Source organism: Lytechinus pictus, chromosome 12, assembly GCF_037042905.1.
Source record: "Lytechinus pictus isolate F3 Inbred chromosome 12, Lp3.0, whole genome shotgun sequence".
Classification (NCBI taxonomy): domain Eukaryota; kingdom Metazoa; phylum Echinodermata; class Echinoidea; order Temnopleuroida; family Toxopneustidae; genus Lytechinus; species Lytechinus pictus.
This window is the reverse complement of record NC_087256.1, coordinates 13,196,955-13,220,810: the sequence shown is the minus strand read 5'-3', so window position 1 is coordinate 13,220,810 and position 23,856 is coordinate 13,196,955. Positions and strand designations below refer to the sequence as shown.

General features: G+C 34.6%; 1 protein-coding gene across 1 annotated transcript; it reads left to right on the top strand.

Moving 5' to 3' along the window:
- Positions 1 to 3,886: 3,886 nt before the first annotated feature.
- On the top strand, positions 3,887 to 22,968 carry LOC129272416 (uncharacterized). Its single transcript, XM_054909566.2, has 12 exons — positions 3,887 to 4,217; positions 12,454 to 12,508; positions 12,935 to 13,173; positions 13,554 to 13,767; positions 14,931 to 15,024; positions 16,595 to 16,734; positions 17,129 to 17,667; positions 18,227 to 18,337; positions 18,821 to 18,950; positions 19,442 to 19,543; positions 19,993 to 20,145; positions 20,482 to 22,968. The coding sequence occupies exons 1-12, from the start codon at positions 4,201 to 4,203 to the stop codon at positions 20,602 to 20,604; spliced, it is 1,917 nt and encodes a 638-aa protein (XP_054765541.2). The 5' UTR covers positions 3,887 to 4,200; the 3' UTR covers positions 20,605 to 22,968.
- The last annotated feature ends 888 nt before the right edge of the window (positions 22,969 to 23,856 follow it).

Genomic DNA, 23,856 nt, shown 5'->3' with positions numbered 1-23,856 from the left:
TTGTCACAAATTGATATTTTCTTCTTACTCTCTTCCGAAATTGCAAGCCATCACCATAGAGCCATCACTATGCTTCAACTGCTAGTCTTATATGCTGCAGACCCTGTTTGCAGCTGCTAAATAATAATTTCGCTCCCGAAAAAATTAATAAGCAAAAAAAAAAAATAATATTCTCTTTCAATTTTTTTTCTTCTAATTTTGCTTCTCAAAGGTGGGGGGCCACGGGCCGGCTGTGCCCCCCCCTCCCCTGGATCCGCCAGTGCTTTCTACCTAAACTTATGTCTTGAATTGAAAACAAAAAACTGGAGAGAAAGGGGATTTCCCCCTAATCAGCCTCGTACATGACTATTCAAATAAATAGCTGGAAAGTCAAGCTGACTTTCCAGCGAATGTGCTTTTATGAAATGCAAAGTTGCTAGCATAGCAAGTTGCTAGCATAGCAAGCAAAAGCTGCTATTCTACCAGAGTTGCTATGATAGCAACTTGCTATGATAGCAACTCTTTATGAAATGGGCCCCTGGATATCTAACTACAGGTCCGCCCAGGGAGTTTTTGGTTCTTCAAAGAACAGAGTAAAATGTATTGAAAATGCCCGTAAAAAATAAAGGCCTTTGTCGAAAATTGCCCTGGAACACCAGTATGTTCGTATTTAAGTTTCAGAGCTGCCAATTGCATGTCGTTTGTCCAGAATGAAGGTTTAAAGTGTTTAGTTGATCCACCAATGTTCGACAAAGACTTTCTTTTTTCTTTTTTTTGTGTCATAACTGGCATTTGAAAAACCTTTATCTCTGTTCTTGAATTATCCAGACATCGCTGAGTAAAACTTCCTATCATCATTAGCAGGTATGCTGAGGGGTTTTACTGTTGAATTGTTGATTGAAAATGAGTTAAGATCACAATTTGGTGTGTTTGTTTAAATATAAAAAAAACTACCGTGTTGGTTCGCCGTGTTTGGAGATTTCGCTCCTCGAGGGCACATGAGAGTAATTCATCAGCGCGCAAAGCATGCCGGACAGGGGTAAGTAAAGATCACATGACTTAATTGATTAAAATAATCGATTAAATAGACAACATGTTTGTATATCAAAATATAGATGATATAAACAATGTCATGTTCATACTCTTTCATAATTAAGGCCTTTTGGGGAGGCTAGACTGCATTTTTGTATTCACAATGAGGCTCCGGTTTTTCACTCAGTGAACTGACCGAAATTATGTATGTATGTATGTATTTGAGTTTTGTCAGACGTGTATCAATCAGATATGATTATTTACGTCTGGGACCGACCTTTAACGTCACCATCCGAAAGACGTAATTAGGGCTCGAACCTCGAACCTCTGCATCAATTTGTAACTTCCCCATTATAGCTTGGATTACAGGCCACAACGCCCAGTTACTACTAGTAGTAGTCTTATTTCAGGCCATTTAACTTTTGATTCACTTTTAATGTATATAAGTGAAATTTCATATTACTTCACACCATGGCAATCTGCACTGATACACATAATGTTTTCATCCCGGGATAGCTTTCAAGCTGCTGAAAGGGATTACTATTTAAGGTTCAAGGTTCAAGGATTGAGCTGGGCATGTACCCGATTTAAGGACAAGTCCACCCCAACGAAAAGTTGATTTGAATAAAAAGAGAAAAATCCAACGAGCATAACACTGAAAATTTCATCAAAATTTGATGTAAAATAAGAAAATAATGACATTTTAAACTTTCGCTTAATTTCACAAAACAGTTCTATGCACATCCTAGTCGGTATGCAAATTAGGGGAATGATGACGTCATCCACTCACTATTTCCTTTGTATTTCATTATATGAAATTGGATGAAATATGATTTATTCCCATTTTCTCCTCATTGTTCTTGAAACAAAGTTTCATTCCTCAATGAACACATGGAATTACCATCGCCTTAACATTTTATGGTTCAATCAAGTTGGTCCTTATTGTAAAATCTGTAAAAATTTGAATATTCTATATTTCAAACAATAAAAAACCTAAAGAAATAGTGAGTGAGGGACATCATCGACTCTCTCATTTGCATGTCATTGAGTTGCGCATATAACTGTTTTGTGAAAAATAAGCGAAACTTTAAAATGTAATAACTTTCATATTTTACATCCGATTTTGATGAAATTTTCAGCAATATGCTAGTTTGATTTTTCTCTATTTATTAAAATCAACATTTTTCTGAGGTGGACTTGACCTTTAACATATCGAGTTCTGATACACTGTTAATTGTGACTAATGTCAGTCAGTCAGTGAATTAAAACAAAATCTGTCGTGTGATTGATATTTGATGAGCTATGATTTAATGCGTGAGTGAACGGGGGTCTGTAATACCCAAAAGCCCATTGTTTCTATTCCACGATAAGTTTTCGGAAACAGTCATTTGCCACTAAACTCTTTCTAGGCTCACTTCTAATGTTCGTGGCATAAATGAGCAAATGAGAAAGAATACTGACGTCAAACTTTACTTTAGCATTTTCTTTTTGCTCAATAAAAGTATCAGGTCGAGAGCAAAGGTGCATGCTTGTTCTATCTAAATGTTTTATCTTTGAGTTTTTGTATTCATGTAATGTATGCATGTATTCATTCAATGCCATGGCTAATATTTAAGTTGTGCTTATCTCAAAGCCGTGCGGCAAGTTCTGTCTGGAAAGAATATTCCCTTTTCAAGTACTTCATAATGCTTCCATAACTGAATCAATAATAAATGCCATAAAATGGAATGAAATCTTACTGAACAAACAAAACGCGCTTTTGAGTTTACGATTGTATTCAATTTGGGAAGATAAAAACAAACATGAAAATATCTTGATAGGACATTTTGAAAAAAATCCCTACCAAGTAAAGATGATGACTTAAATATTACGACTTAATGAACCAAGCCAAAGATGATAACGCTTCATCTTGACGAAAAGTTTGTTTGATGAATATTGGTGAAAGTGTGAGGAAAATCCATTAAAGATTAAAATGAAGTTATTTGAATTGTAAGCCTTTTAAATCTTCGACGGATTTTCCTCAAACCTTCACCAATATATTCTTCCATAAAGTATTTTTCTATTTTTGCACTAAAGTTGTTGTCACGGTAAACTTCCCATCAGATCATGAAGAGGAATCATATTCGTTCTAAATTTACCATATAATGCTTAGGATTGTCGAAACGCAGATAAGGAATAACATTATTATGTTTTAACAAAAATTTGCTAAGGCAACTATAAATAATACATATTTTGCATCGGAATTATGGATGTAGAAACAAGGTCAAATTCTTAAAAAAATCATGCAGTAAACAATAAAAGGAAAACCCTTACATACCAATGTATACAGATGTACCTTAAATCAGGAAGCGAACTGTTTAATATTGATTGATGTATTTTTAAAAAAATGTAAAAGAAGAATACCCGAAAGGCAAAGAAAAGAATAATGTTTTGACTGCATTTGTCATTGCAAAAACAAACAATTCCTATTTTTCAAAACTTTCCATTGACGATGCATATAACCATGCCAACAAAGAACACTATAATTTTCACCTTGTAAGCAGTGGTGATGCTATTTCAGAATAGGGCATGTATAAACTGTTAGTAAGAGAATATTTTAAATATATTTTTAATAATCAAAAATATATCCCGAAGGTAGGTTGTCATGAAAACTAGAAACATGTGCTTTACACCTTGAAATATTACCGCGATCCTTAATCGAATAATGTTTTTTTAATGGAAAAGTAAAATTGTATATTGTTTTGATTTGCCGTGGCAACTTTTAAAAAGTCTTCTCGGCTATATAGTTACTAACTAACCGCACTGTTGATCAAAGGTCATACACAATACCCCTGAATTATTTAGAATTGAAATTACGTAATGCAGGGTATTCCCCTTTGATATATATTTGACATCGCATGTCTACACTCCATGCACTGAACTATGAGGAAGTTAATTTCAAAAAAGCTTTTTATTCGATTGCAACTTCAGAAGCACTCAGAATTTCGTGGAGTAAAGATCCATTACGGGTTTGCACAGACAAAATGCAGTCATATATACATATTCAAGTCTGATATGAACGTTTTATATCTGACAATCGTAGGCCTATAGGAGATCACTACCCTGCTGTGAATAAGCATATTAGGGCTTATACTGGTGTAAAATTGGCAGATCTGGGCCAACTATCTGCCGGAACTCTACCGAAGCAGTATGTCGCAGAAAGAGAGGTTAGTAAAGATCTCGCTGTAACTATCAGTTATTTTTGACGTGAGAAGTAGACCTACACTCCCTATCGATTCCACACTTCTGGTATTTGTTCAGAATGGATGATTGTTGTGCTTTGGAAGCAAAAAGCCAGTCTTCCTTTTTTTTAATCCGGATAATGTTAATCTTTTTCTCGTATTTTGTCTTTGATTGTCTGCGGAAAGGGAGTAACATTAAGAAGGATGTAGAGACATGCAGAGAGGGGGTGGGTGAGATTTTTTTTAATGAAATTGATTTGATTCTAAGAACTCGTGATTAACAAAATTCTGATTAAAGTAGTTAACACAATTTTGGAAAGAGTGATATTTTCACTACATTGAATTTCCCCCAAGAGTGATAAAAGATGTGTCCAAATACAAAAATGGTTACTAACAACAGAATAATCGATTGATTTTTCTATTTTCTCCTCAATATAATTATGCGCGTTGTAAAATTCCAGGTGTTGAATTGGACTGAGCTATTGGGAAACGAATAATTTTTCATGGAATATTAACAATTTTCAACTTTTAGATCTATGCAATGAAAATAATGGCAGTGGTCTGCTTAGCATTCATGTATATACAGTACAGTCATGTTAAAATTATGACAGGCCCTTTCAAATGAATATTTTGAAGCCTCTGTCATTCCTGGCTCCCATTTCACAAAGACTTGTTCCAGTTACAAATGCACGATTTCTTTAACAAGGCTTCTATCAACCAATCATATTAAAGGATTTCAGTAGCTTTTAACTGTTATTGTAAATTTTGGTACTATACAGTTTTATGAAACGAACACCTGATGTTGATTTAAGACTGAAGGGCCAGTTGGGGGAAAAATTTCATACCGATCATGTCACTTCAATATTCCTTACAGAAATTACTCAAGTGCGACTAAAAATAGCCAAAATGACAAAAAAAAATATCAATGCTATTAGTTGTATACGGCTGCCCCTTCCATCTTCTTTTTAAGTTTAGCTAGTTTATATATATATATATATATATTTATTTATATAATTTACGTTTTATATTGAAAGGACTACACTCTTAAAACAAATCAGTCAAATTGACTAGACCAGTAGTCAGCTGGGTGCAATTGATATGACTGTCACCGATTTCTGACATATATTCTAGTCAGAAATAACTCTGTTCTAGTAACATACGAGTAGAAAATAGTCAAATATGACTAGAATAACAGTTGCACCCAGCTGACCCTATTAACTGGTAATTTTTGACTGATTTGTGTTTAGAGTGTGTGAGCTGTTCGTCTTATTAATTTCTATAAACATTTGTAAATGTATCATCGACATAGAAAGTATTAGATGCAAGTAATATTAGAACTTCATCCTGATTATTCATGTTTTTATTTTCTGTGATCTTGAAATCTTGGCTTTGTTGTGTCCCCAAAAGCTTCAGTACACTGCAAAAACTCTGGTGTTGATTTATCACCAGCCCGGAATCTATTATGTCCACACCAGAGAAGTGCTAAACAACACCAGTTTCGTTTTGGTCTAACACAGGTGTTTATACAACACCAATTAGTATTAAAACAACATCGGTTTGATTCCAAACTGGTGTTGTTTCAATACTTCTCTGGTGTGGACATATATAGATTCCGGGCTGGTTTTAAATCAACACCTGAGTTTTTGCAGTGTAATAGCTCCATGGTATATCATCAGTATAGTGTTATACAGGGTAGAAGCAGTGCATGGTTACCATGGTTACTGACTGTGTGTATTCATAAGTTTTGTAATAATAATAAACGAAGCCAGGCATTTGTGAAAGATTTAACTACTATTTTCTCACTCTTAATTTTCGTCTGATAGCTGAATGAATACACCAAAAACTATTACAAAACAAACCAAACTTATGATTAATTGGAAATATAAATGTTCCACTGTATAGTTTTTACCTACACAAAGAATAGCAAGTGTATCATTCACATCGAAAAGGAAATCCGCGTAGTATAGCTAAAACCAAATACCATGTTATTCAGGTCTTATTTTTCTGTATCAATTGATTCCAAGCATCCGCTGTCTGACATAAATGCCATTCACTTAACACATGATTCATGGTTTAGTCCAAAGGGCAGTATTTTCTCTAATTCACTCTTCTGATCAAAGCATATTAACTCAGAATAGTTTCACAATAAATGTTTTGTGTTGGCGCTCATGCAAAGTAACTCATACCAATCTGTAAAACTTTGTACATACAGCTCACATACATCTCATCCATTCCTTCTTATGAATGTTCACATATGAAAGTTTGTATATATTTTAATTGTTTCGATTTACTGATTTATATTCAATCATAAAGGTATGACTAAAATGTTAAAAACTAAATTCACATAAATACAAGCAGTTGATTTATCTGTGTGAAATGAAATAATATAGTCTTTTCAATTTTTCTTTCAGTGCAGTTCATAATAATGGGCTGAATTGTAGGTAGCCGATTATGTCCAGCTGTCATTGATCAAATGATTTTTATAAGCTCTATACGTATAAAGGAGTTCAAAGCGTGATATATAAATTGTTACTTGGAGCAAAAGAGGTTTCTTGTAATTTAATTTCACAATGAAAATAGATAATGTGATCTTATTACATTACTTATTCACCTACAGCTTAGTTCACCAATATTCCCATACCAAACTTCGAAATATCATTACTTTACTTTAACCCGAAATTCTAGTTAATATCTTTCTTGTTTTATTTTGCTGTATTTCATTTCAAATTGAAAACAGGGTGGATTGACACTTCCTTTTGCAAAACTCTGAAAACCCAAAATATCGTGATTAATCCAGTCCATCAAAAATCGATTTAGAGAAACATGAATACACGTTAAAGTTGAAAATAAACACATTTTTGGTGTATTGTCATCAATATCATCCCTCCGTTCTTCGTATCTTTTTCTTTCTCCTCCATACTATTCTACGATGAAATCATCAAAAGTCTTCGCTCTGGGAACACGGATCATGCATGCAGTTGCAAGTTTGCTTTCCCAGAGGTCAGGGGCAGATTCTGTCTGTGTTGCCCATGGCATGCGCGCTTTGCTTGGAACCTTCTTTCGTGGACCATGGACTTTCCTCCTAAGCATCCATGCTTAAATCCATGTTATACCGAGGTATTTTACCTGACTGCTAAGAAAGCACGAATGCCTGTGAGCAAGCAACCAGGGGACCAACGGCTTAAGGTCCTCTCCGAGGGACCTGGTAATGAGGATAAATGCCTTTAATACCAAAGGGCACTAGCGCACCACTTGGGAATCGAACCCGGGTCACCGGAATCCGAAACCCCCGCTCTACCGACTGAGCTGCCATCTCTTCAGCAATACCCTTCCTGGGAAAGTGCTTAGCTTAGTACAATTATATTTTCTGTTCTATGCTCTTTGATTTGTATAATTGTCTAATTGCACTTTAACCATAATTAATTATTATCGAGCGCCGAGAGTGCATTTGGTAGATTAGTGCGTGGCATAGATTCAAGTAACAAAGAAAAGAGAGATTGATATTTAAGCAAATAGATCTTTCGTCATATTGTATTTTTTTTCATTCTGTGTACATATTGGAATAAACCTTGTAGTGTTGACGTACCTCTAAAACCAACATAAAACCAAACGACATCGCCATACAAAACGTTTTTGTTTTCTTTCTTTGTAATATTGTACTGCATATCCCTTTTGGAGCACCTTCATGTTATGCTTGGTCGTTTTCTCCATGATTTACATTTTAATTTGAATATTTTAAGTATTATTGCCCTCTATAGGAGAAAATTTCGGCAAAATCTTAAAATCGACAAGCAACCTAATGTTCGATACTTTTTAAAAGGAATTGCAGCAAACTGAGACTTTGCATATTTTTAGGCAATTGTATTTTAGCCCGAATACTGAGAAAATTTATAAAAAAAATTATTTTATTGCACAAGTGTCATGTTAATTTTTATCATGACAGTATATTATTTAAATTTCTTTTGATATTTGACAGACTTGAACTTTTCTCGTGCAAAATCTAGAACAAAATTAATAAGTTATGTTTTTAAATACCAATATTTTGTTCGTTCGCTTTATTCGCTAGCATTTTTAAGTGATAAAACACCGTATTGACTATGCAAGCACTAACCATTTTGAAAAGTTTGTAAGGCCTTGTCCATTAAAGTTTGGTGACAAATGTTGCAACAGTGAGGAAGAAAGATTTTTAACGGATAGCCATGTATCGGATTAATAATGATTTAATTTGTATATCTTCCGCATTTGAATCATTATTAAGTTTTTCGTATATATTTTTTTTACATTCGTAAGATCAAGGCGATGGAATACATACTAGCAAGATGTATATACTTTAGGTCCATTATCTTTCTCTTCAACCACAGAGATGAGACTCTTAGCATATTTTAGCTCGCTCGCATAGCCATTTGAAAGAATTCCATCACAGATTATTCTTGTATTATTAATTAAGAATACGTGAAGTAATTAAATTTACACACATATGTTTCTAAATATCGGAGTACATATGACTATGTGGTTTAAACAATATTTAGTCGTCACTCGCCTATTAAGCATTATTATGAATAGCGGATAATTATTTTTAATATCATTATATCAAAATCAATAGTCGCAAAAATAATTTGAAAACGCCTGAAAATTTATAAGCAAAAAAAGAAGAAAACGGGGAAGGGCAGAAAAAATAACAAGCCCCCACCCTCCTCCCACCCCCGCCAAAAGGGGGAGGGGTTCGCTCAAAATTTTGGTCAAATTTCTACATTTTAGCATACCATCTTGATATCCAGGGGGGTGCTGCCTAGTCTGCTGGGCAAACCCTTCATTCGAGTTAAGGGTCTGAATGTGCAGCCTACTCAGGCCAGGAATTTGTGTATGTGCTAGTCTTTGTGTGGAGGCACACTTGTTGATCAAAGTTCCAATCAGGGTCTGTGCCTGCAGACTAGGTGCTGCCTATGGTGTATAACATAATAAGCACCCCAACACCCCCGCTTCCCAAGGTCATGCATCCAATACGATATTTTGCAATGTTCATATTCGCCACTGTCCTTGTGCATTAACATCTGACTACGTGTATGGCTCATTATTATTTACATTCTGAAGTGAAAATGAGGAAGTGACAATATTTAAAAACCTAGTAAAGGGACATTTACTAAACCCCCTCATATTTTCATTTGAAAGATACAAATTTTCATTGATCGCATCGGCTTTTAACTTATCAGTTATCAGAAATACCATGCGGTGAGATTCTATGAATATTAAGATACGTCACTGCCTTTCAATTTCAAGTTTCATTTTTTCGATTATTTGTTTTTTGTCCAACTGTCTTTTTGTACCACAAGTTTCATCTCTGCCAATTAAACTGAATACGATTGTATTCATACCTATGTCGACCGCAGTAATCCCCCCAAAAAAGTTCACTTTTCCGATTATGCAACCTCGCAAAATCCTACGTATATTTTCTCTTGCTCTTCGCGTGATTCGTCTGACAAATTTGACGTTCGTAAAAGAATCGAAACCAAGCCAGCCTCAAACCGTGAGAGTCATTTTGAGAGATCAATATACCATTTGACATGTTTGAGTACAGAATCAAAAGTTTTGTATTGTTTGCCATTTTTGCTATCACTTTCGGGTCATTATCACTCCTTTCAATTTCTCCCCCAATCATCTGGTTAATAATAATAATAATAATAATAATAATGATAATAATAATATAATAATTATGATAATAATAATAATAATAATAGTAATAATACTAAAGATAATAATGATAAAAATAATTGTAATAATAATAACAATAATAACAATAGCAAAAATGAAAAAAAAAAGAAACCAGTAAAATTAAAACAAAACAAAGAGAATAACAGAAGATAGACCTTAAGCAGTAAAATTGGTTTACACAACCTTGTTTAATACATGAGCTGATCAGCTATCCTTTGAATTTTAAACGAAATGTCAAATATTTTCAGTTTTCTTAACCAATTTGCTTTAAAGTTGATTACATTGTATTTAAAATTTTCAAAATACTTGTTAAAACCATCTTTAAACTCATAAAATATCAACACTATCTTGCCTATGCTCTTCATATAGTAAGCCTAATATTTTTTTTTAATGAATTATTATTATTTTTTTTTTATTTACGTTGTACTGCGATGCAGTATGTAAAGCGACTGACCTTTAATTACTCTCAGTCGCATTGAAACCACATAGTAGTACACGTAGTTCTGCGTTTCCTAAAGTACTTAAGATTTCCTGTCAACGAAAAAGGAAGGGATCTCTCTAAACCGAATCAAACAATTCATAATACAAATCAAAGTACCGTTGTGTCGTGAGAAAAGAAAGAAATAGATTTAAATACAATTAACTATAATAGTTTCTAATCATCTACCAATAGTTTTGATGACGGTACTAAACTAATTATCATTTGCATTGGTTATATATACTTAGACCCTCGAGCTGGGTAATTTTCTTGACAAAATTGAGACTTTGAATACGAGAAATGACTGAATAATTCATTCCTAAAGCTATGTAATTGTTTTAATAAAGCCATTGTTACATCTCGGGAGGTAAAGTGCTTGAAAGACCCCCCAAAAATCATACGACATTGAAAACGAAAATTGTTTTCAGCTTACTTTTTTTTTAAATCGTTTGATTTTCCATGAAATAAGAAAATCATTTCATGGCTCTGTACATAGCATTTACAATGCAATTGTTTTAACAGAAAGAAATGCAGGTAATTATGAATCCTTGGTTTCTAATTGATTGACTGACGATTCTCAAACTTTTTAAATTCAAATGTTTCTTGATAATGAATGCTTTACTTCAAACTTCTCAACACCAATATAACAGTGATGTAATCATCAAATAAGGGGGTCGCACTGTCGTCAACTGGGATTTGATAAAAGTATAAACCAGAATCAATGATTTTTTTAAACAAAAAGTGAAATTAACATTAATGGACTTAAGAGTTATTAAATGGCGAGCTAGCAGCCCGTCCTGTTATATTTCATATATAATTTCTACAATGGACCATTTTCTCAGAAAATTGAAAAGGACTTTAGCTGTGGCTTCAATCCAGTCGGACGGATTATTTCATACACGGTAACATGAAGAAATCAAATAATCACCTACCATTGGAATTAGAAATTTATGTGACTTTTGTTACATCACATGGACATATGGAAGACCAAATAAATACAAATAAATAACTTTAAAGTTATAACTTTAAAGTTATTCATTATATTTCTGTAATTTTTTGAACGATTTTTCGTTGATTCATATGCTTCTCTCATTTTTTTCTGCTTTTAATTAATACTAATTTGAGGTTGGAATGGATTCCCCCATCAATGCTTTGTATTATAGAACCATTGCAACTACATATATATGGGGTTTCCCCTAACAAGGTCCCTGTCACCTTATCTCAATTGTGCGGGGGCGTTACTTTGGCAAACAGGCCCGTTCACAGGACCAGTATGAAGTTGAATTCCTCACATCAATGCTTTTCTATTGTCAAACTAAATCACTCATATTTTGGGGACTTCACAATGATTTCGCAATAATGATGTTGACGGTGATATAGCAATAATATTAACAATAGGAAAAATAACCATAACGATAATTACAATTATAATTATAAATCGATGACAAGTTTATAGACTGTGATTTTCCAAAATCCCCCAAAACGTGATAAATTGCACACCTTAAGCTTGTCTGAAGACTCAATGTTAAATGTTAGGGTCTAAAATTCTGAATTATGCTCTCGCCTACCATGTAGCGTTCAAAGTTTACAAAAAGTATAGAGGCTATGGAATTTTGTATCAGCAGTTGATGATATTATTTATCTGTTTTTAATCTATTTTCTTTAAACATACTAAAAGAGGAATGATGTGCATTTATCCAAATAACGTAGTGAATGGATATACGGAAGGTATAGACGAATATCACATCTTGAACTTTTCATCCCATTCCAGGTTACTTAAATTGTTTTATATCAAGAAATATAAAATTTCATGCAAAATCGCAAGATTAATGCAGTGTCAAATATTTTTATTTTATAAACGTACTGAGAATATTCTCTTCCTCTTTTAAGAGAGGGGGGGGGCGGGCGCAGATCCAAGAGAGAGAGAGAGAAGGGGGGCAGGGTATGTGTGTTTGCATGCGTGGGTTCCGGCCTTATGTATACCTCTTGAAAAATATCATATTACTAGAGATATTGGTATCTTATATTTTTCAGAACAATGAATATGAAAAAAGAACAACACATGTTCCGATTCAAGTCAGGAATTCGGGTAAGTGACTTGCAGACAACGTTATTTTTGTAGCAAACAAACATTTAAGATAAAATTTATTCTGGAGAAGGAAATTATTTTGCTAACATTGATCTTAAAATTAAGTATCTGTGATCGCAGCAATTTCGGGAAAGTCTTTAAAATCAATGTTCAGGTTCATTTACATGTTAAACCAAGACCTGAAATCATGGGCCCGTATTCTGATAGCAGGTTTAACTTAAACTTTCTAAACCTTTTAAAGCTTTCTCATGTTACATAATGTCTTACTTGTTTCAACTGTAGGTAAGGATAGATATAAACCGATATATTTTTCATTATGCATTTCACTTAAACATTATAATTAAAACACATTGCAATTGTTTAGCAAACATATCTACATTAGTTTTACTTCATGATCTCAAATAACAAAATAATTATGCATTGCAGGACAAGGAACAACTTGTGATCAGCAAGCTTTTTTCATTAGGAATTGGAGAACGCCCAGAGATCCACCTGTTTACCGATGGATCCAAAGAACCCGATTCTATTCTCAAAGTAAAGACGTTCGCTGCCGTGCAAGAAGGAGACCAAGTCCCGAAGATTGTGAAGGCGAAGTACGACAATTATATCTGTGTTGTCGGCAGTGGAACAAAAGGAAAACCGACTTACATTCGAACAGATACAAGGTATGATAAATAAAATATAATTTGAATGACAGAGTTGGGTGTAATAAAATGATATGGTTCAAAACAGTATCATAACTTGAATTAGCAAAGATGTTTAGACGGTCAAGCACCTGCAAATTCTAGCTGGAGTTCTGCCGGAGTTCTGTATCTATTTAAAGTTAAATTAAAAAATAATCCTGGAAATTTTGAAAAGGGTTAAATACTTCAGTCATTTTTGCCGTGCTAGGTTAGTATTCAGATCACTGACAACCTTGAAAACATTCCAAATAGATTTGAGTGTATCGTTATTAAAAAGGAAATCAGCATTTTGGTAACGTATGTTAGATTTTTTCACGGATATCTTATTCGTCAAGCTTGATGTTTTTATCTGATTTACCTAGAGAGGAAAGGGATGAGTGGTGCAGGCTTTTACAGACATTGATGTCCATGAAAACTACGCCGCATCAACAGCCATTAGAACCTCATCGTGGAAGGACAAATACAGACGCTACCCCTAATAGACCGGGCATATCTCGGGCTAGGAAAGGAGCCCCCATTACCGCCCCTGGCAGCGTGGAAGGCATTTTCCGTGCTGAGCTGGGCAAAGTCATTGAGGTTAGACCTTGCATACGCTTGCATTAGGCCTATTAATTTTGAGCATTTTGTTATCCAACGATGGGATGTATGCTGCTACACTGTTTGCATTTATTTGAGAACTTATTTTGGGAGATTCTCACTGACCAAATTTTCAACCAACGTTGTAGTAGGTCCATGGTTCTTTGGACATGAGATTGCCCAACTCTCATGAATAACCCAACTGTTGGGAACAACTTCTATGTCATTAGGCACATTTCACGCCCTCATATTAGATATCTAATTAATTATATTGCCTTCATTTTTTCGCAATCACAAACCCTTCCTTTATTATCCTATATTTTTTAATAGCTTCTCAAATTAAATTTCACCAGCTTCATCCTATCCAATCAAATTCAATCGATACACGAGAATGCGACGTCTCAAATGCCCTGTGATTTTTTATCTGTGCTTTTATAGTAAGTAAATAAGCCGATCCTTGATTATGCGAATTTGGAAAGCAATGAATATCTTTTTAATAGAAATATATTACAAATAATATATTATAATAATTAATATATTATAACTAATTTAGTGAATTATTCTCTCACAGACTTAATCAACTACGTAGGAATGGTATTGTAATGGTATTACACAGCGCCCACATGCCTCTGGGTTAAAAAAGGAAAATCACAAAATAATGTTTTTAACAAATTGATCAAATGGCTGTTGACCATAGGCCCTATATAGGCCAACTTTGCTTAGCTAGGGCAAAATTATTACCATTGACGTGTTTCCCTACTAGATTTACAATTTTAGGATACATAGTTATTGATCTATTTTATTATGTTCTTGACCCCTAGGCAGAACAGAGTGGTAATAATTACCACTCTGAATGGGCAATCCAGCCATTCATATCTATTCATTTATTTTGTTATTATATCTGATGTATTTTGTTTGTATTTTGCATGTTTTTATGAACGGAAAATAAATACAATACAATACAATCCAACATAATGGATCGTAGTCCGCCCGAATATGCTCAAAATTTTAAGATTTAAGCTGTTTCCATCTGTCATCGATTAGGGCTTGTTTTAACCATTTTTTTTTTTTGCTTATTGGCCCATATACAACTTGGTCTTCATAACACGTTGTTTTTTTAAATGAAATCAAATAAATATTGTTTCAATTATTTTCTTTTATAGAAAAGGGCCAATCAAGTAGACAGCATTGATGAAGATGGTGATGGCAATCAAGTCTGCTGTAGACTTCATCACATAGAGGCGGCGGCAGCTAATGGTAATTATTTCTTTCAGAAGAAAAGAAAGTTTAAAGACCGCTCGTACTTTTTTTTCCAAAACCATGTACAAAAACGTAAAAATGACCATATGATTGTGATTTTTCGCATGGTCGTTCCGCGGCCCCTGAAGGGATTCAGCGATCATAAGAATCGATAAGACCTGATATCCATTCACTATAGACAGATTTTCACACTCTCCAGTCTCCATCATTATGTAATAGTGCAATGAGCAAATATATATATATATGAATATATATATATATAAATACATATACATATACATTATATATCAGCATAAGAAAGCAAAAAAGGCATATGAAGCAAAATAAAAAGCTGCTCAAATAAAAAAAAAAGCTAATTTTTTTACTTTTTTAATACAAAAGTTTAATTTCGTGATAGATTTTGACATAATATTCAATATATAATATCACGTCTTACCCCATTTCCTTTCATTTCATTTCCTTTCTTTTTTTCACCTTTATGTTACTTGTTAATATGTGAGGGGTCCATATCCCATCTCCCCATCTGTACGCCAGTGTTTGTATGATATTTCCCTAATGAATTATAAGAAGATGGCTTATCTCGAAATGGCTGCTCCTTCTAAAAGTGTTCTTCGGCGAGACATGTCTGATTATAGCTCATTTGATAGCGCCACTTTTGATATGGAGAGTGACACAAGAAGAGCAGGCCAGGATCTTGACAAGGCATCATCACTAGCTAGCTGTACCCGAGTCAGCAAGCCTATTCAAATCTTGTAAAACTAAATCCACATTCAAGCTGGACAATGTTAAATTAGCCCGTGTCTTAAACTATAGATATTTTAAACAGGAAACGCGAAAAACACTCGAAATAATATAAAATCCTTAAGGCAGACCTAATGTAAACATGGTAAATGCGAACCAGGACATATCTTTTATAAACCCAATTATGCGGCTAATAGCAGCATAATTTGGTCGTAAAATCGGAGGAGGACCAGAGTTATCCGCATTATTTTGATGCTGCAATTATCCGCATAATAGCAGCATCGGGACAAGATTTTGAGTTTATGAACGTATTTCCAAATAATGCGGATAATTGCCATGGTGCGGTCACAAGGTCACCCTTTTCCAACACAACCGCATCGGAGGGGGCGTGTCCAGTTGTCATGACGATTATCCGCCTTTTTCAGGACGGGCGGTCGTAAAAATAATGCGGATAATTTTCGGAGTTTGTGAACGCAATTTTTATTGAATTATCCGCATTACTATTAGGCGGCTAATTGGAGGATAGGTTTATGAAAGGGTAAGGCTACGTTCGGGAGTATTCAAGATATCTTTAAAAAGCAAATGCGGGGATGTTGTGAGAATGTATTTTTTTTTAATGCAACAGTAAAAGCATCATGTAGGCCTATACCGAAAACGACCGGTTGTTTCGTATAGACCCAAAGGTATTTTTAACTAGTAGAAAAGGTCTGAACAACAAATAAAGGTTTTCCGAACAACAATTGTAGTGCCTCCTTTCTAGAATCAATTTTGAAGCTGTCAATATCAACTTGATTTATGATTGATAACTTTTCTTCACTCCACACAGACGACGGTCAAGATACCTACGAGAATGTTCACCATGTTCGCAATTTGAATGATTTTCGCAGACAGCAGCAAACTTCCAAACAGGCCCTAAAGAAGAATCAAGAATTATACCAAGATTTCCATGAGACAAAGACTCTTCAGGTTGGTACCTTTGTTTCCCGCTGTCTAACAGTTATTTTTTCAGGAGGCACGTGTAGCTAATATGTAGAATAGGCCTACATACAAAATATCAAGAAACTAAAAATGACGTAACTATATATATTGCTAATCTGGACACCATCTAATCATTATAATAGTTGGCATGAATCAAGATGAGTTGAGATTAATTTTGGCTAACCGAGCACTCAATTGATTTGAATCAATGGCAAAACAGGCTCGTGGTGAGCTAAGAAACATGTTAAATTACGGACGACAAACAATCATTAATGAGCTAGGGTTATCTTAATATATATATATATAAACGAAATAGATAGTGTGGCTAAACATAATGGCAATAACTGAGATCTTTTGCTTAATTTTTAATTTTATATTCCAGGAACAGCTTGGACAGCCAGAAGATGTGTACGAGACTCCTGTAAGTTTTCCGAATTTCGTACCTACATGTAGAACTGAAAACCGTCTTTCTGGATTCAGTACTTCGTCTGAAGAATCTGAAGGAGGTGATTCAGCCATGTCCGCTCCTCGGAGCCTCCACAGCAATAAGGAACCAGTGGAGAGTAGCTGGCCATCTACTCCTGTGCCTTCGGATGAGTCGGAACCTGAATATCCAGCGGAACCTACGAACATAAAAATAAGCAAAGCAGAATCACGTAAAGAATCAATTTTATGTCCCAAGGAACCAGAGGCTAGTTTATGTCTTGATGAGCTTGATGAGCCAATCTATGTAAATGCATTCCCCTTACAAAGAAAACCAGGAACAGTTATTTCCAGAACTCCAACTCTGAGTAGAACTCCCCGAGAAAACACGTGCAAACCTAATGTGCCGGAACGGAGTATGAAGAAGAACCAAGTGCCTCCAAAACTACCCAAGAGAAACCTAGCCAAGATCACGCAGGAGATTGAAGACAAATGCAGGTAAAGCCAAGAGGGAAACATTAATAATGAATTTGTTCGAGATAGTTATCATGTATACCAAAATTGATTTTGTTCTACAGTTTCTTTCTTCTAAAATAATATTCATAATGTGTTAACAATTCAATCAAGCTGTCTACAAGTACAATAGCTGATAATTATCAGATGCCTTACCCAGTGTTTTTCGCATGTTATCTATCAAGAATTTCACTTTGGACAGGCTGATTTAGAGTTCAGGAAATCTAGTGGGGATGGAGCTACTATCGTCACTCTTTGTGATTTTATTCAACATGTTTAAAGCATGTTGCATGAAAGGTTATATCCTTAATGATACGAAAATACAAATACTGCCATGCGCGTTGAACATTAACCACCAATCGTTTTGCATGACTTGTTTATAACATTGGAGTTCTGCATGTATCTCTTGAAATGCAATCAAGGTATGTTATAAATTGCATTATCGAGTAATATGAATTTAGAGATCATTTCGGAAACCTGTTTTGTTACAAAAGGATTTTCTCAGACTCGATTTGATGTAGTACTATGGATCGTTACATTGCAGAAAACTCAAAGATGAGAAGCTGGCGGGATTAGCAGAAGTACGGGTAGCAAAAACCACTCTCGTTCGGAACCTGCAGATGTTGTGTCTAAAGAAAATCAATGATTGTATTTTGTGAGTACCTCAGTGGTTATTCTCTTTCGTAATGAGAGTTCACGTACAACTATAAACCAGGGGCGCTGATCCATATTTCGGATGTGGGGGAAAGGCAAAAGGGGGAAAAAATATCAAAAAATTTCGCCACGCTCCATGCGTTACAATACAGGAATTTGCGCGCTAGGAGTACCGAAAAATGACTTTTTTATTGTATGTTATCGCAAGTTTAATGGCTTAAAAAACCTATTTGCATTGCATATTATACATTTTCCAAGTTGTCAAAATTGTTGTGGGCAAATGCCCTCACTCGATATTTAAGCTGGGGCTGATTGCCCGACCCCTCCCCCGTGATCGACCTACGCCTCATATCGTGGATCATATTCCTGTTCTACATTTCTCCTTTCTACTTATTTCCTATTCAGTCCCCTGTTGTAATAATCTACGCATAAACTTTATTATTCTATATAACTCTAACTAGATATTATTATTTTAACTTGACAGAATTACATACGTTCCTGATGAGCTAAAGGATCACTTCTGTACCGGTGACCAATGGTTGAAGGTTAATGATACCAACCTAAACAGCGTTTACTTTGCTGAAACCTGCGTTCAAATGTCAGACAAACCTGAGGTAAATTTGTAGGGTCACTTGCTAAAAAAACACAAACATTTTATTTCAGTATGCATTTTATGACACAGATTGGTTCACATGTTAGCAACATAAGTACTATATACCGACTTGTTATTTTATACTTCTATCAATAATCTTATATAAAGGATAATATTATTATACCTCTCACTTTTAACATGTTTATGGAAGTTTTGTGTCTATATACAGAGAGAATATCATCATCACCACAGCGAAGTAGAGGATATTCATATTGTAGCTGCCCAATATAAGTTTTCTAACCATCATTTCATTTTTTCCTTCATGATTTATTGATATATATATTCTAGAAAAAAAAATGATACGAAAAGTAATTATTGTAGGCAAGCAGTGGATTCAGTACCACAAAGACACAATCAATGACAAAATTCTAGCATTGCCAAGAGGTTTAAACTAAATTTAAAAACAGCGAACGAAAAATAGTAAACGTCCATTCAAATGTTGTTCTTTTTCAGATCGAGATCACAGTGAGAAGAATCCCATTTGGAACGATATGTGACTTCACATGGACTTCAAGAAGAGAAGCCGATATAGGGCTAAAAATACAGGGAAACGAGGTAAGCTAATGAGGCATGCTTTTTATTCAAATAAGATATCTTTGCCATGTATTTTATTCCATTTCATCTGACCCAACCAAAGTTGTCAGGGACAGAGAATGCATTATCAAAAGATAAAGGTTATGTCGCAATTCACTTACATCTTTGTTAAAGTGGCTCTGTAATGTGAATTTAGTAATGGAATTGAATAGCAGCCAGAATAGGAAACAATATATTGGATGATTCCTCTCCAAATTGATAGACAATATCATTCGTCGCCAGATGAGACACATTTCTTGATTATTGCTAATATCATGAATAATTATAGGCACAAGTATACATATTTAATTCATACGATAAAATAATCATAAATCCAGCTCTTTCCTATCGTTAATGATTGTGTAGTTAAAGCCTTGCAAATATTTTTTCAGGCATTTGTTAAATCCTGATGTCCAAAATGTATATTTCAGATTGAGCTTGTACAACGAGACGGTTTGGCTCACCAAAGAGGGTCTCTACAGTCCAACGATACCACCTGTATGAATACTGCTGGTTTGAGATGCAACTACGTCATCACTGAAATCAATTTTGATCCCGTCCACCCCGATGCATCCACAGAACAGGTAAGGAGATTTATAGGAATTACATTGATCATTGTGAGCTGCAATAAGTCGTAAATTCAACGTTTTGATCAATAGCTAAGGTACTTGCTATGGGTTTTTGTAAAGTAGCATATCTGCATGAGTTATTAGGGTTTCTGAGAAGTAAGGGGAGACCACTGTGTCCCAATCGTGTAGGATGACAAATTGATCATAGAGATGCTTAAAAAAAAATCAAAATCGAATGGCACCTGTGTTGTAGGTGATATAGTTCACAACCTCTATGTTTACAGCAGGGACACTCCTTTAACCATTGCATGTCTTGATGAAGTTTTTATTAATTTTCCCTCATTATGACAGGTATGGGATACGATCAAGAAGACACCCGGAATTGTAGTTCTTATCCTTCATCCGGTGGACTTCCGTACGGTACAGAGGGGCTACGGTTACGACGACGACGGCCTTTACCAAAATTCCAATTGATCCAAGTTCTCATCTGCATAGTACACATGCAAAGGTCTGAGCGACAATCATTCGCCGAAACACAATCAGAATGGTACTCTGACCGAGGACACAGTGTGCACAGGACGATATTTAGGAACACTCGGGCAGCCTTGCTACACATCACATGCAACGTTGATAAAACACCGTAAGATTTTGTGACACTTGTAGATACGCAACGAAATAGCAGAGGTCACAATTGAAAAGCCGTTTTTTATAAATACACTGCGCCAGAATGAGTTACTTGTATTTATATTAACACGCCGCTTGGCGTTCCATACACGATATGTTGCGTTTTACGTAATGATGCTTTGTATAAGCCAGTTCGTAGTTCCTTTCTGCGCATGATCAAAAGATTCTACGCATGATCAGAGGAAGGTCATTTGTACTAAAGTGACATGGTGGTTTAAAATCTAATGAGATAAGCACCAACTTTGATGTCTTGATAATTTACATATTCTTTTGAATTGTGGTTTTCATTTACATCCACAAAAAAACAACAATGCGTCCACGAACGACTGTCATTTCACAGTTTCCCAAGTACATTGTGCAACATGCTATGAATGCATTCAAAGTAGGAATGCAACAAATGCCTTCATAAAGTGTTCATTGGTTTGCTATTCTAGTCACCTAGTCTATTCAATTTCTTCATCCTGCTATGTAAGGCAAGCTTACGTAATATCATGCTTTGAAATTTGCCTATCATAATGAAAGAAATGAAAGGTCATTTGACCAACATTGTCCCTGAAGTAACTACGAACTGGTCTATTAAACTCAACCAAATCTATACTTTGATCATCTGACGGTTCACCCCACCTTTATGTTCTTTCGCCGAATGTGACTCCAGTGAAAGCAACACTGTTATGAGACCCAATTGGAGAAAAAAAACTATTTATTGTCTTGTAATTTTCATCCAAAATGTGACAATCTGTGAAAAGGGCATACTTTTTCTTTGAAAAAGTGTAAAATAAATGAGATGTCACGCTTCCCAGAATGTTGAGACTCCCCAAATCATCTACTCTTCTGTTCAAATTCTTCACATCTCGTCTGGTTTAATGCCCCTTTAAGGACTCGGCCAACGGACGTAGAGGACGTCAACACTCGGCAGTGTTGCTGACACCCTCTACGTTCGTAGAACTCTACCATTAAAGAAAACTCCTTTCTCACTACTACCCTATTTCTTGCCTTTCCAACTCATTTTGCCATTTTCATTTCTCATGGTCTTCTTTTTATTTTACTCTCTAAACATTTTTTCCCAGGACTATCCACAATATGAACCTGAATCCATTTCCATGTTTTTACTTGAATGTATTAAACTAAACAGATTTGGGATGAAAGTTCTGTTTTTCGACGTCTATAATTATACATACTCTACATTCTTTCGCTGCTTAAAATACATGATTGTAGATATGTAAATAACCGTAAACAAAGTTGTATTATGCACACTGTATATATAAAATTGTATGCACATTATATGGGCATTTAGAAAGAAAGAAAACAATGGTTACACGTGTGGCAATATTTCTAACAAGTATGTCTTTTATGACAATTAGTTTCTTTACCTTTTTTCTAACTATTACGTTTCCCACCTTGTATTATATGGTATTATACAAAATAGAAGCCATTAGTTGTTTCTATGAATAGAACACGGAACTGTTCAAAATGTAGAATTATGTTGTTACCACCGATGAGTCGCACTGTATACTGTACTGTACATGTACATTCGAATAATGAATTCAACAAAGCAAAACATTGACAAATCAAGCTGCACACGATGAAGAGTGTGTAGGACTACAATTCGAGGTTTTCGCTCAAGTCTTCACTTATCAAAATTTGGACTATATAAATTTACAGTTGGATTTTAAACGACACTTTTATGGATTGCTGGCTTCATGATATTTCTTCAATATTCGTGGCAACTATAATGCACCCAATTAATTAAAATTCATTATATTTTTTTTATTTCCCTTTTCATCCCATTAATGTTTAACAATTTTTTAATTGGCACTCCATAAAAGTGTGGTTTAGGTTAACCTATGCTTAACTAAACCATAACTATCAGAATAAAACCAACCTCAAAGTAATATCTACTGTACATCTTTAACTCCCTATATTAAAAGTCAGCTCAGAGAAGGTACCAAATAATAAATGATAATAAATTGATAATTTTCAATAAACAATAATAAATGGTAAAAGCGTCTGACATAATAGATCTACTGCTCTCAAATATTTCAATAGTACCATTTGAAATTAAGTAAATAAAAAAATAAAATCTTAATAAATATAATGTGCCAGTAAAGAAAGAAGGTAATATATTTTTATACAATAAATAAAGACATTTTTCTATAGTTGTATTTCCGTTTATAGTATACATGCTGTTTAAATGGAGAAAGAAAGAAAGAAAGAAAGAAAGAAAGAAAGAAAGAAAGAAAGAAAGAAAGAAAGAAAGAAAGAAAGAAAGAAAGAAAGAAAGAAAGAAAGAAAGAAAGAAAGAAAGAGAGAAGGAAGGGGAGAGGGGGATGATGTTGATTAGATAAAGGGAATGGAGCATGAGGAATTGAGGGAGAGAAGAAAAGAGGAAGAGAAAGGGGATGAGATGTGTGGGCCGAATATGATAAAAGGAAAGAATAAGAGGATGTTCTGCCTTAAATATTGCTTTTGTATTAAAAACAAAACAACATTCTATTCAAACTGGCAGGTAAAAACCTACATTTGAAAGCATTTTTCAAATTTGGGAGAATAACGTATGATTGAACTCGTTGAATACAAAGATATAGCAAATCATTGCGTTAGCGTTAATTGAAATAGCTTTGCCCCGATGTAATAAAAATTGATCGAATATCTTTAATTGAAAGAGTGGTGTGTTCTGGTGGGGGAGGGGGCAAGTGACACCGGCGAGCCGGTATACTGCATGGGGGCATAAAAATCGCAAAAGGAAAAATAAATGCACCAAAATAGTCTTTACACCACTGTCATTAATGCTATACAAAAACATATTGTTTTCTGTTGCTAGATTCTTGGCACCTTTTTCCGTATCAAAACGTAATGATGATTTTTTATTTTATTTAGTTGGTGCTCAAAACTGATCCTCAAGGTACAAATGTTTATTCAAGTCAGGTATCATTAACAAACTTACGAAAGTGCTGCGTGATCTTATCATGCTTTGCAGCAATAAGATATTCAGATTTAAACTTCACGTTAATGAAGGAAAGAAGGGAATGAAAGATAGGCTTT